Raw genomic sequence first — 13505 nt, forward strand, 5'->3', positions numbered from 1 at the left:
TTTCAGGGTCTTAACAGTCACAAAAAAATTCTTCTCTGGACCTTGGGTTGTCCAGGGGAGCAAATGAAAAGGGTAATTGCATTCAGAGTTTAAAGGAGAGTGGTGGTAGGCAAGCATAAGAAAAAGAATTTGATGCTGAGTGAGATAACAGTGGAGGAGACTGACAAGTAGTAAAGATTATGGAGATTGAATATGTGTATAAGCTATGGGATATCTGTTATCCTACAGTGGTAACTTGCACAAAGTGTATATGTGCAGGGAACTCCACCTTAACGATTTTTGTGGAATTGAAGTTCTGTGGTCTCAAATAAGCAGGATGAATTGATGAATATCAATGTCAATACCTGGAGGTATTTAAAAGACATGTAGATGTGGCACTTAGGGACGTGGTTTAGTGGTGGACTTGGCAGTGTTAGGTTAACGGTTGGACTCGATGATCTTAAAGGTCCTTTCCAACCTAAATGATTCTATGATTCTATGAATATGGAAATTAAGCGTAGCCCTTTCATTGTGATATATGAGGTGATCAGTAAGACAAAAAAATGAATTTTTTTCCGTACTAGCATCAAGTCAGGGCAGCAGTAGCTTGAACATGAACATGAAGCTGGATATTGGGAACCTTCTAATTTCTCATGAAATTAGGCATTGGCTTAGCAGATACGCTAGGATAACTTTCTTAACTGTAACGTGAGTATTGGAAAGCAGTAATTGTTTAGGAAAGATGCAAAATAAAGTTTGAGGGATATTATTTTCGTAATAACTGAAGGATAAAAAAATGTTACGGAGTTCAGGTTTTAAAAAAAATCACTACAGGATTGTTAAGGTAAACTTCTGAGTTACTGCTGAATCTGCTGCAGATACCCAACCTGATCAGAGTTGTCACTATGAGCACACTTTAACATCTAATGCAAGCTGAGTGTCTAGATCTCCATTGATGTAATAAGAGTTTAGCCAACACAGTTATTGAAGCCTAGGGAACTATTTATGTAGCGTAAAAAATGTAGACACCTTACAATTATGAAACTTAATCAGAAGCTGAATTCTACCCTCTTTCGAGGGTGGAGAATTGGTGAAGTATTTTGACCAGTGACAGATCCAGGTGCTTCTGAACGTAATAAGAGATACATGAGGTACCTTGACTTACTAAACAGCAGCCTAGTAACACAGTATTTTAATAACGAGGAAAAAAAAGTCTTGATTGTAGAAGATAAGTTTGGGTCATTGATGAAAAGGCTTTGCTTTAAACTTAGAACATTATGATTGTAATGAGAGGTAAAAAGAGATCAACGATGTAGGTTCTCTCTTTCCAAAATGACAGACTTGGATAAATTAAGGGAAGTAGTTAATGGAATCAGAAGGACTGAGGAACACGGTCTTCAGTATAGATGAGGAATGGCATTTCCTCTGAGTTCAACCATTTTGGTAGGAGTTTGTATACTGTGTAAAGGGAAAATAGTTTTTTTTGACACAGGATCAGTGGTAGATCTCATGCTTCTGGACTCCGACAAATATTTCACTTATTATAGAGATTGAGCCTAATGAAGATTGCTAGAATTGTAAGATAGGTAAAAATGGATTGAAAGAAAACGGCAGTGGATGGTTTTGGAAGAAAATACATAGCAAGCCACAAGTGGAGATCCTGAATATTAATTTTATATTGTCATTAAGAATTTTGAAACAGAAACCAAGTATGTTCTGACAAACAAATGAGGGAGACAAGCCACTGAATTCACTGAGGAGCAGAATAATAAAAGTCAAAGGATATTTAGTTGTAGAAAATGCAATGTCATGAATAAGAAATATTGGAGCTGGAGGCTGTTAATTGGAAATGACTGTCAGTCAGTATCTAAAGGGTTTTTTTGGTTTAAAATACTGGGGAGACTGTTGATGGCAGAATTTAGCCTACAAGTATGTGAGAGAAATATAAAGTGTTGGTATATCCAGAGCAGACTAATTTCCAAGGGCCTGTGTGTGTGGTTTTTAAAATTTTTATTTAGAATTTGGATTATCAAGTCAAATACATAATTCTACAGCTGCTTATGTGTAACAGAGTTTCTTATAGGCTGATATGCTATGCACTTGTGCAGATAAAAATGCATGCAGAAGTTTGAAAATGGTATTTGTGACAGAGCTGTCAGTGTGCTGATTAAAAAGACATTGTTTTCCTTTTGTTTACACACTGAAAATAATACTGTGAGTCTTCACATAACTTCCTGTGTTAGTGTCCCTGTATCCAGGCTTTGTCAACCTTCAGGAGACATAGTTTGAAGCAGTGACCATTGCCAGCAGCAATTAATATAACAGAAGCAAGCAAGCTGAGCCTTCCCCATTCATTGGGACTTCAGGGTGTATTGCTCCATCTGCCACAGGCCAGCTTCAGACTTGTCTGATTTAAACTGTTACTCTAGATCCAGCACCGTCTGGATTCAGGCCAGGACATGGAACCGCAGTGGCTTAGTGACACAGATTGATGATCTCCTACTGTCCGTGGATAGAGGGCAGTCATTAATTTTCATTCTCGTGGCCCTTTCTGCAGTGTTTGATGCATCTGGCCAGAAGTTGATGCTGTCTTGCCAGGAGGGAGTGGCAGGATCCAAAGTAAAGCGCTAAAGTGGCTTGGCCTCATCCTAGGTGATTGATTTACGGAGTGGCGACGTGCTCGTGACTTTGAAGTGTTGCCAATCATAAAAGGAAATTAAGAAATTGAAATGATATCTGCAACAGGATTTCGTTGTTGCCTCTGCGTCAGCGAACATATTAGCGATGCTAATTGCTATTCTGAGTTGGGAAATGCTTATTTGTGTGGGAGGGCAGTGCTTTCACAAGATTGAATTCTAGGCTGTGTAATGAACTCCCCTGGGAATGGAGAGTTGCTGTGTGTTTTGTGCTTAGAGTTGATGATGGAATTTCTTACATTTTGCATTCTTTAATGTTACAATACAGACACAAGCATATTTAAAAAGGAAAAAAAAAAAAAGCAATGACGACGATACTGTGTTGAAATAACGGCTTTGATATAGCCTGTCTAAAGATATACTGTGGGGCAAAGAAAGCTCCTAGAGGAGCTGAATTTTTAAGCTTCCTTTAAAAAAATATTTCTAATCCATTTGCTACTTGCAGAGTTTTTCAGAAAATTATTTTTGTGTTGAACTCAAACTCAAAAGATGAGTTCTCAAAATTTGAGGAAGCTGTGCTATATTTTGTTGTTACACTTAAGGTTTTAAAACCCATATGTGGTACAAAATTAACGTATGTAACCTTATTGCTAGGATGGTTGCTGGGGTTTCGGCTGAAGGAAACAAGTTAAACATAGGTAAGGCACATCATAAAACTGAAGTCAATGGCAAATCTTCTGTGAATTTCGAGGAGATCAATTTCACTGTAAATGTGTTTTGGCATCTACTATGCTGAATGTGAGGTACTGTGTTGGGGGGTATTTTCAAAGCTGGTTTTTTGAATCCTAATAAGCTGGGAAAGAGGATAGAGGCCACATGCTCTGATGGCTGCAGTGTTGGATTTGGAGCTTTGGGAGACACAGTTCTGTTCTTGTTCCTGATTCTGAATGACTCTAGGTTGAGGGAGACTGAGTAATTTGCCTTATTTTGCCTTAAATAATATTTTCCTGAAATGTACTTTCAAATTCAATGGTGAAAAATACTAAACGTCCACACAAAGGGTAAACCTCAGTTTTTAACTTACCATTTTAAAGTCAAGTCAAGCTCAAGTCAGCTTCAGAATTGTGTAAAAAAAACAAAAACCCACCACCATGACCACCAAAACAAACTAAACTAAAAATGGACGTTTAATAAAATGATCCTTCTAGCATGTATTTTGGGCCCAACTGATGTGGACTGCATGAACAGGATATATGCGGAGGCAAATGAGCCTTTGAAACAGTTGCCTTTATTTGGGTATGCTAAAAATAATTGATTTCTGAAGACAAAACTTTTCAAGATGGTATTTGGTGGTTGACATTTTTTGAAGTTTAAAGATTAAAGTTATTAATACTCTGGTAGGTGATTCGGAGATCTGCTTGTCTAATGCCAAGAGCTGTAACTCTTTGCTAATGAAATTTTCATCCTATTTCCTGAATTACCATCTTAATACTAATGTCCAATTAGAATTAATAACGGACCTTGCCTCGGGACCAGAAGTGAATGAAAAGTAGCTTCTAATGAAACTTCAAATTTTACCATTTCTATGACTGTAGGTATTTTATCTGCTTGTGAGATTAATCTGTGCAGACACTGTGACCCTTTTTTCTTTAACTCACTTGTCAGAAGTCTTGTTGCAGTGGAAACTGGCTGATTTGTAGTGGTTGGATTGGCAGTTTGGGGCGGTGATGTTTGTCGCCCAAACACAATTCTCCGCTTTGATGTATAGTTATCAAAGGTGAATGAGCAGTTCTGTTATTGCTCTTATTGCTGCTCCACTCTTGCTCTTTTATTCACTTGTCTTGTTTTAAATTCAGATTGAGCCATCTGACACAGGACCATGTCATCTTGTGTACTCGTGCAGAATCTGATACAATGGGGCCTGGTTACTAATTGGAGCTTTTGGGTGCTCACACAATGGAGATAATTAGTAATAAATGTACAGCTGTAATAGCAAGTAGTGTGCACAGTATGCAATACGATGCATGACAGTTAAGCTCCTATGTGCTGTTTTAGTTCCTATTCAGTGTATTTGAGACGTTCTTCTTTCTTTGCCTATGTGGTGTTGCCCAGAGGTGCGCTCTCTATTCTGCTGTAAGTGCTTTGGCTGCTAATACCTTAATTAACTTCTTCAAATATAACCAGTCAGGGCACATCCAGATAGTATTCAGAAATGTACTGATCAGCAGTCTACAAGATTTCTTCAAGAAAGCTTGAAGTGTCATCTGGAGAAAACTTAAAGCTTGATGTTAAGCACATGAACTTATGCTTTTTGAGTTAAACACGCGAACAAACGAAAAAACCCACCCACCCACCCAAAACCCCTCATTAATTAATACATTCAGTTTCACCAAAAACTTGGCATGGTTGCATATCTCTTATGCTTCTTGCGTGTTTTCAGTTATTGGCTGCTCATAGAACACTTCTGGTTGTCAGTCCATCTTTGACCAAATTTCTTCTATCTTACGTCAGTAATAGTTAGAACTTTGGCAGATTTTGTTGTTTGGACCACATTCAGAGGGTTTTTTTCAATAGTCTGTTAAACTGGGGAGTGGAGGTGTTTTCAGGCTTTCAGCTTAAAAAAAACCTGAACAAACAAAACTCTTTCCAAACAGGTATGTCTGTGTCAGTCTTTCTCAGGCAGAGACCTTGTTCAGCTTCTAAGTTACGCAAATATATTATCATGAGACCCACATCAAATGGGTCTACATTAAGGTAATTTATTGTCCTGAGACCAATTTGGTTTTTTTTCGGTTTTGTTTTTGGTTTGGTTTTTTTATGTCTTCAAAGTAAGGATATGTTGTTTCTCAGTAGCTCTCTGAAGTAAGATGTAGTTGTGATTCCTGGTGACCTTTGATTGGAAATCTTTTGCATGCAGTCGTAAGACTTACCGTTGTCCCTGCCATTTAGAATTTACAGTATAAACAGCTAACAGTGACAAATTTTAAAAAGAGAAAGAAATCATGAGAGAAGAGATGGAACGTTAGCGCTGTGCTTTGAAAGAGAAGGAATCTCACCACTAGTGATTGGTGGGTGTCCTGATCCAATGTCGGGAGAGGTTTCGATACGATCCCAAGGACGAGATTAAGACGCAAACGAGGTCAAATGCCGTACAACCTTTTGACTTTATTTTGGCGAACGAAGGGGTGAGGACTGGGTAGGGAGATGGGGGGAAAAAAAAAGGAAAAAAAAAAAAGAGAGAGAGAAAGAGAGAAAAATAGAAAAAGCGTGCTCAGGTGGGTGAGAAAAGAGCCACGTAGGGGAACTAGCTACCGCCACTCCGAGTCCGGTGTTGTCCCGTCGATCAAAGGTCCAGTCGGTCCAGCCTCTGTGTCTGCAGGAGCAGCTTCCAAGGATGTGCATGGTGAAGGACGAGAAGAGAAAAAGAGGACCTCAAAAGGCGCACACGGTCCTTTTATAGGGCCATGCACATGCGCAGACCTGCTCTGCGCACATGCAGTTTGCGCTTCTGCTTTTCGCGCCCTGGTCTCTGCGCAGGTGTGCGTGCAGTCCATGGCCCCGCCTTTCGCGTCCTGGTCTCTGCATGGGCTGTGGTGGTTTCGTCGGGGGCTGGATGTCGGACCCAGAAGATGGCGGTAGAACGGCAATGTCGAGACGATTCTGGTTAGTCCTCGACAGTGGGCTATCCAGCTACCAACTCTTGAGTAAATTTCCATAGATTTTGAGTGAATCTTTGAATCCATAGATCTTTGAGTGAAAGATCTAGAGAAAGTGGTGGTGTGCTAATCTTACTTTTGATGTTAGACTAATAGATTTTGATGAAACCTTCTGTGTGTCATCTGAATCTGTAGATGTTTTAGGCAGCTGAAAACAAATCTTTTAACTGTTTGTCATTTTTGTTTTTTTTTTTCAAAGCAGTTATAAGATCTCCTATTGTATCACATTTGTAATGATGATGCAAGTATGGCTTTTTTAGGTGCTAGATCTCTTGAAGCATTAGAACTTGTTTCTGGTGCTATTTTGTCATTGAGGCAAATTACAATGAAAGCATGTACTTAAAACAGCAATGAATATGGGAGTGCAGAGATGTCCAATTAAGCTTATTTAAAAAATCAAAAGTAAAGTAGTGTGCATATTTTTTTGATAGTTACACACCTCTTCTTCCCTCCCCATGGATTCTTTAATTTTTGAGAAAAACACAACATGCTCTTTAAAATTAGTTTTAGTTTTAAATAAATTTACATGGTTTGAAAAAACGAATATTGTCTGTAGATTATTCTTGTTTCTGAAGAACTGGCGCCAAGTTATCTAGTTGAATGTATATTGAATTATTTTTTTCATAAAGCATCTCATGTGCAGCTTTCAGCTCTCCTAATGTTGCATTGATTTAATCTACTCCCCCCTGCCCCGACTTTAGGTTTTCTGCTCATGTATGTCTTGGGTTTTTTGTGGGTGTTTTTGGTTGGGTTTTTGGTTTTTTTTTTTTTTCTTCTTCTTTTAGTTTCATGCAACTGATATGTAACGTCTTAAAGTACTCGTCTTGTGTGTGGAGAAACACAAGTTGTACTGATCTGTAGTGAATTATGACTGTGGTCGTAATACTGAAAGAAAGTATTTATTTAAGCTGCATGGGTGGTACTGTGTTCCTGTAGTCAGATCTACTGATTTATAGAGGTAGGATCTGTGCAGACAACAGGACAGCTGCGTGTGTAGACCATTTGCCTGTGGGGTTTCTGGGGGATGCTTGCTGCTTTGTTTTGACAGCAGAGATCCTGTGGGCATTAGTTGTAAGAGCAATGGTGAATTTTAGAAAAGAGTAGTGATAGCTCGTTATTTCTGCATAGCCAGGACTTTCCAAGGAGAAATGGATAAATTATGAAAAGTGCCCCCCCCCCCGCCAGTATATTTACAAGTATGAAAAATTATTTGCTGAATGAGTCTTTGAAATATGCTTGCTTTCTTTCAAAATATTCTGATGTGGATAATGAAACTCCTGTCATCTTTTACTATTAATCAAGTGTTTCCCTATTCTGTGCTGTCAAAGAAACTGTACTGCAATCCAGATGGGTTAGTTGCTCTGGGAAGGTTTGTGTCCCTTCCCTGTTTGTATCAGAGGCTATTCAAGAACATTAAATGCTGTGAACTTTTAGAACCACTGAACTGTCTTGACAGTTGGTAGTGCTCCTATTTTCTTCTCTTCTTGGGTTTCTGTGATTTTGACTTTTCCCAGTAGAGCTTCTGTAATAACATTTGTGCTTTTAGCACGCCTGTGTGCAAGGTGAAATGAAAGGATCAGTGAAAGAAAGCTCAGCTCAGGGTTACGCTCTCAGTTTTGGTGTAGACCACCAACACGGTTGGTTATGGCATGATCAGGCATAAGTTCAGTTACAGCAGCTCGGGTGGTAATTAGTAAAACTGGTGTAACTCAGGTTTGACTGAGAACCAAACTTGGACTTATTTTCGAGTCTTCATGTCAGCTTTCTCTCTCGTATGCTTATTTTTTGACACTGCTGTTAAGCTGTGGTGTTTCCTGTCTGATCATTTGATCACATCTTGATAACGATATGGTTCTTTTCACTGGTCTTACTTAGTGCAATCTCACCTTGTTGGTTCCAAAAAGGCACTTTTGTAGTCTTTCTTTGCTTTGCCAACAGCTTCTGTCTTCCTTTATCATATTAGATTCAAGCTGCTAGTCTTCACTTTCAGCTGCTTGTGGTTACGCTCAGCACCTTTATTACTTCTCATTCACTGCCAAGATGTTGAGTTGTTGCAGCTGGCCTTGGATACTAGTTTCCACTGAAATTTCTTCAGTTTATTTTCTGCAGTCAGAAGGTGTGCTCTCCTAGGCTGCTGCACAAGTTTGAGAAGACCTTTGTCTGCACAGCTGCTTGTTATTCTTCCTGAAACTCTACTTTAGTGCTCTTGTTGCGAAGATCAAAGAAAACTTTACAAAAGTAACTCAGGTGTATTACAGCTGTCATGCTGTTTAGCGTCTTTTGTGTTTTTTTATCTTTTTTCCACTGCTTTTTTCTTTCTACTTGTTCACTGTTTTGTTTTTCTTGTATATAGAATGTTATCTCTATAGAGCACTCTTCTGTGGGATTAGCACAGAGAGGTCTAAATTAATGACTTGGGCTCCCAGTACTGTCATAATGTAAAGAAATTTTTAGAAATTTTGGATGTCTGCAGCTGAACCAAGATCACAAGTTGCTGGTTGTAGTGTAGTAGGCTTTGGGGTTTTCTTTGTGTGTAATGTGAGAGGAATATACCTTGGCTAAGTTTGTCAGTGTTTTAATGACAAGTGGCTCAATAGTTGGCTGGGACTTTGGAATACTGAAGTGTTAGATAACCAGTGATAGACAGGAAAGGTGTTTTGGATGAAACTCTGCAGCTTTATACCAGGCAAAGTTCTGGTCCACTTAATACAGGAAAAACTGGAGTAAAAGATCTTTTAGCTGAATCTAACTGAATTAGGCTCATGTATTTCTTACAGCATTAAAACCTCTGTTATTTTTAATAGGTTTTCAGGCATCATTTTATCTGGACACAGCAACATTCTTTTATATATATGTATATAGTCTGAAATTTTGTCTTGGAAGTATCTTCTTTGTGATAATTGCATTGAACTAAATTATCTGCTTTCCTGAAGCAATAGTTTTAAACTTTTAACTGTAAAAAATTCATTCTAAAATGCCTTTTTTATAACGTCTGTTGTGATTACTTTTTTTTTTTTTTTTTTTAGCACTTAATATAAATCAGAATGGTAGAGATTTAGAGGATATACCTTTAAGTATAGTATCTTAACATTGCCTTTGCAGGTACATGATGCTGATTGATGGCAAGAATGAAGTTTATATGATTGATAGAGACAATTCGATTTTTCATGTATCTAATCTGGAATTTCCGTTTCGTAAAGATCTTCGCACACATCTAACAAACACTCTTCTGGATGGGGTAAGGAGCATACTGTATAATTATTGTTACAATTTCAGTGCAGTTTGCTTTTGTTCAGAAACATGGCCAAGTTTTTAGGCTTGGATCAGTGAATCATGGGATTTCAGGAGTAATATAGACTCAGTCACTGGCTGAATGTGGGAATCACACTTCATAAAGAATTTCTTATCTACAGAATAGCAGTGATGACTGCTCTGGGGGGAGCTGTTTGTCTTTGAAATAAATCAAGGTATTGAGATGACATTCTCTGAATATGAGAAAAGGCTTGAAGAGAATCTAAAGAAATTGCAGAACCTTGTCTCTTGTTATAGCTTTATATTTTGATACAGTAAACATGGTCATTTTGATCCGGTTAATGTAAAGATTTCTAAAATTTGATAAAATTTTCATCATCCTTTGCTAGACTTGTGAATTGATGTCTTTGCTTCTGTCACCATTATTTTCAGCTGATCTGAATTATTGACTGATTTAGAAATGGCTTAGTTATATTTGTTTAAGACTAAAACATTTCTAAGTTGTCGTGCTAATTTTCATTATGTAAACTTGCTAATGAACTTTTAAGCTAGTTGTAAAACAAGCTGTAAAACATCTGTGTTTGTTGTTTGAAGGCTGGCCTGGAGTATTCTTGGTAAACTTTTCAGAACAGTAACCACAAGTAGAGATTATTCCTTTCTTGACTTTCCTATTTTAGATGAGCAAAAGAACTTCATTAGCTCTTGCACTAAATACCTATCAATGTAGATGAACCCAGTTTCCTAGCATGTTGCAGTAGCGTTGGAGGCTCTCTGCATTGCGGTCACTCTTGCTTGCTGAAGTACTGAATCTCTGGGATGATCTTCCATATTGGTCTTCTGAAGCCTAATGCACCTTTCTGATACGGGAGACCATATTGTTAACTTTCTTTCCTTTCTCAGGCCTTTGTTGTCAGTATCCTTCTTGAAATGATGCTTCTGTGAATGATCTGTCTTACTGAGCACACATTTACATGTGAAGCATGTATAAATTGAATCTCTGAGGATAATTATTGCAAGGAACAATGTACGGTCTCGGGGACAGAGAAGCAGATAATGGAATATTTTCTACCACCTCTGCTTCACTGAAAAATTGAGAGCATAATGCAAGAAATGCCATGCTGTCAGCTCAAGAGTGGTTGCACAAGCTGTCATGTCTGGTAGGAGCCTCTTCAGCCAGGCAGCTTCTTAATGACGTACATAATAATATTCTTAATGACATAGATTAGGTTCCATACTGTTGAGATAAAAAGCCTGGTACCGTTTTTTTTTTCCCCTGCTCTTTCTAAGGCTCTTGAGAAAATAATGGCTTGCCAGTGTCCATATTGTGCAACCCTACAACCCTAGGTGTTTTTCAGCTGCTCTTTTTTTTTTTTTTTTTTTTTTTTGGCATTTCAAACCAGATGTTTTAGTAAGGATGGCTAATATGTACATGGTGGAAGACAGGGATGCACATATATTGAGATATGTGCATAAATGTGGCTGTGGGGGCGTGGGAGAGGGCTCTGCTCTGGTGTGTTGTGTTTCCCGGATTTATAGTTAGTCGCTTACGAATAAATTAAGTTCTCTCAGTTACCCAGGACATGAACTATAACTTCACTTAATTTGTTGTTTTGTAAAAATTTGACTGTTACAGTGCATTTCAGTATTTCACTTTATTGGCATGAAATTAGTCTTACTGTGATTCTGCCCTCCCCCTCCTCCCTGCCCAGTTTTTTCATGAAGTGGAAAGCAAAATGACATTAAATGAACAAGTATTGGTTGAACGAAGTACCTTGAGATAAAACTAAAACCTTTCAATGAATAAATACTTTTCATAGTACCGATTTCTTAATTTATTTAAGTATGGTCAGTTAAAAAAAAGCTGTTCATGGAATATTTTTCTTTTCAATTGAAATATCTTTCAACAGGTTTGAGAATAAAATTTGTCTATTATTTGAAGCATCAGAACAGCTTAGCTTCGTAATTGAATATTTGTTTAATGTTGGTGCCAAAGGATGATTTCCATGACTATTCCTTTACTCTGGGGATATATGCATGATTTCTTTCTTTTTTTTAAACCATGGGAAGAAAAATTTGGCTTCTTTGTGTTAACATATTTTGCTAATTGGTGCTGAAGGGCTGTTGAAGTTAATTCTTTAATTACAGGTTGAATACTATAAGTAAGTTCATACTTACTGCCCTTGAAGTAGCTTTCTCTCTTTCAGAGAATGAAAGTATAGAATGAGGTGGCCCAATTGGCATTGCTTTACAGTAATCTTAAAAAATATGAGAAAGAAGGAAGGACAAAAGAGAGGTATCAGTGCCAACCAGCAAAACAACTACTGGTGTTAAGAATACAAAAGATTAGGTAATTTCCCCTAACTTTATTTAGAATGACAGTGTATATAAAACTTTCATAAAGGCAGTTTCCATGAATTCAGCGATCTATTAACTTGCTTTAAGGCTTCTGGTGTAAGCCTTTCATGTGGTTGTCTTTGAGAATTTCAAATGCGTTTACAGTTCACTTCAGGCTGAAATTACTTGCAAACAGTTCTTACGATGATCAGGTACGTCTTGGGTGTTGAGAGATCTCCTGCAATACTCCATGCTCATCTTCAGCTCTTCAGTTGTGGTTGTTCTCCTGGCATGGAAGAAAGCTTTTTGCAAAGCTCATTAAAGCTAATTTGAATATTACCTACAGGTGACTAATATAATATGAAGTATTCCTTTAGAAGCCAAGTGTTTTGCATCCATACTGGTAGTGAGGGAATGCATAGATTTTTGTTCAAGTGTTTTGGCTGTCATGCAAGAAAACTAATTAGTTACTTTCAGGAACTTTCTTGGCATTCTGCTTAGCTTTGGAACAGTTGAGTAGAAAATGCAGAGGCATTCTTAGGCTTGAAATAGTTTTTACAGGTTTAATACAATTTTGTATATATTTTATTTATATATAAAATTTTGTTCACACTCGAAGACTTAGGAGGACCAAGGACTCCAAAAGTGGAGAGTGAGATTGAGTTATGTTTTTGTATCAGTACAGACCTCGCTTATTTGTAAGCTCTCTCAGAAATGGCATAACTGACAACTTTTTCAGTTTGCAAAGGCTGGTACTTTGTGCAAAACAGATGTTGGGGGGGGGGGGGGGGGGGAAAAAGCAGCTCTTTTCATTCCCGAAATACAGCAGTGGCTGGAATTGTGTTAAAGGTAAACGGACAAAGGAAAGGCAAGGCACAGGAAGAAAAGGAACAATAAACAGATGTGTGATTAGGTCTGATTCCATACTTCGTGTCAACAAAAAATACATTCTGCAAGTGGCTGGTAAAATAAGATCCTCTGCTTTGTGATGAAATTTTGGATTATTTTAAGTCCAAGTTGCTTGCTAGATATGCGATTCAAGTAAAAAAGAAAAAGTCCACGTGCTGTCAGTCCAGCATTGTTCTTTTGGTACTTGTCCAGTTAAAAGCTCTTAGCACAGCGGCTGTTTCTGCTATGCTGTAAGACTATCCTCTGCAGCACCAGAAGATAAGAAAAGGAGGTGAACACCAGCACAGTTTAGCCAGATTGCATCGAAGAAACTGGCCATTGGACCTTGTTCTGCAAGCCCACAGGTTAAGCTAGTACCTAAACTAGCACCTAATGGACAAGTGGTAAAGATCATACTTACTAGCAGTGGTAATTTTAAAACACACAATAGTGGATGTAAATCTACAGGGGGTTTATAAAAGGAAATGCATGGATGCAGGTGCATCTTATGGATACTTTTCTGTTCTATTGCTGTGTCATGTGAGTGGTTTTGTGTTTGTTTTTAGTTATCTAAAAATTGGCTTAAATATAGCCTTATAGTATCAGGTTATTGCTCAGATCAGAATGAGTGAGTTTGAATGTGATCAATTTCTCAAATACTACATTTTCCCAACAGTCTCTGAACTTGTCTTTGAGGTCT

General features: G+C 37.9%; 1 protein-coding gene across 4 annotated transcripts in view; it reads left to right on the forward strand.

Moving 5' to 3' along the window:
- Positions 1–13505, forward strand: part of RNGTT (RNA guanylyltransferase and 5'-phosphatase) — a 196842-nt gene that overhangs the window by 48512 nt on the left and 134825 nt on the right. For all 4 annotated transcript variants that reach the window (XM_082305218.1, XM_082305216.1, XM_082305217.1 and 1 more), the window contains one exon: positions 9434–9569. In XM_082305218.1, coding sequence (XP_082161344.1) covers positions 9434–9569 — 136 coding nt within the window. The remainder of the gene's footprint in view (positions 1–9433; positions 9570–13505) is intronic.

The sequence above is a fragment of the Platalea leucorodia genome (assembly GCF_965183815.1).
Source record: "Platalea leucorodia genome assembly, chromosome: 3".
Taxonomy (NCBI): domain Eukaryota; kingdom Metazoa; phylum Chordata; class Aves; order Pelecaniformes; family Threskiornithidae; genus Platalea; species Platalea leucorodia.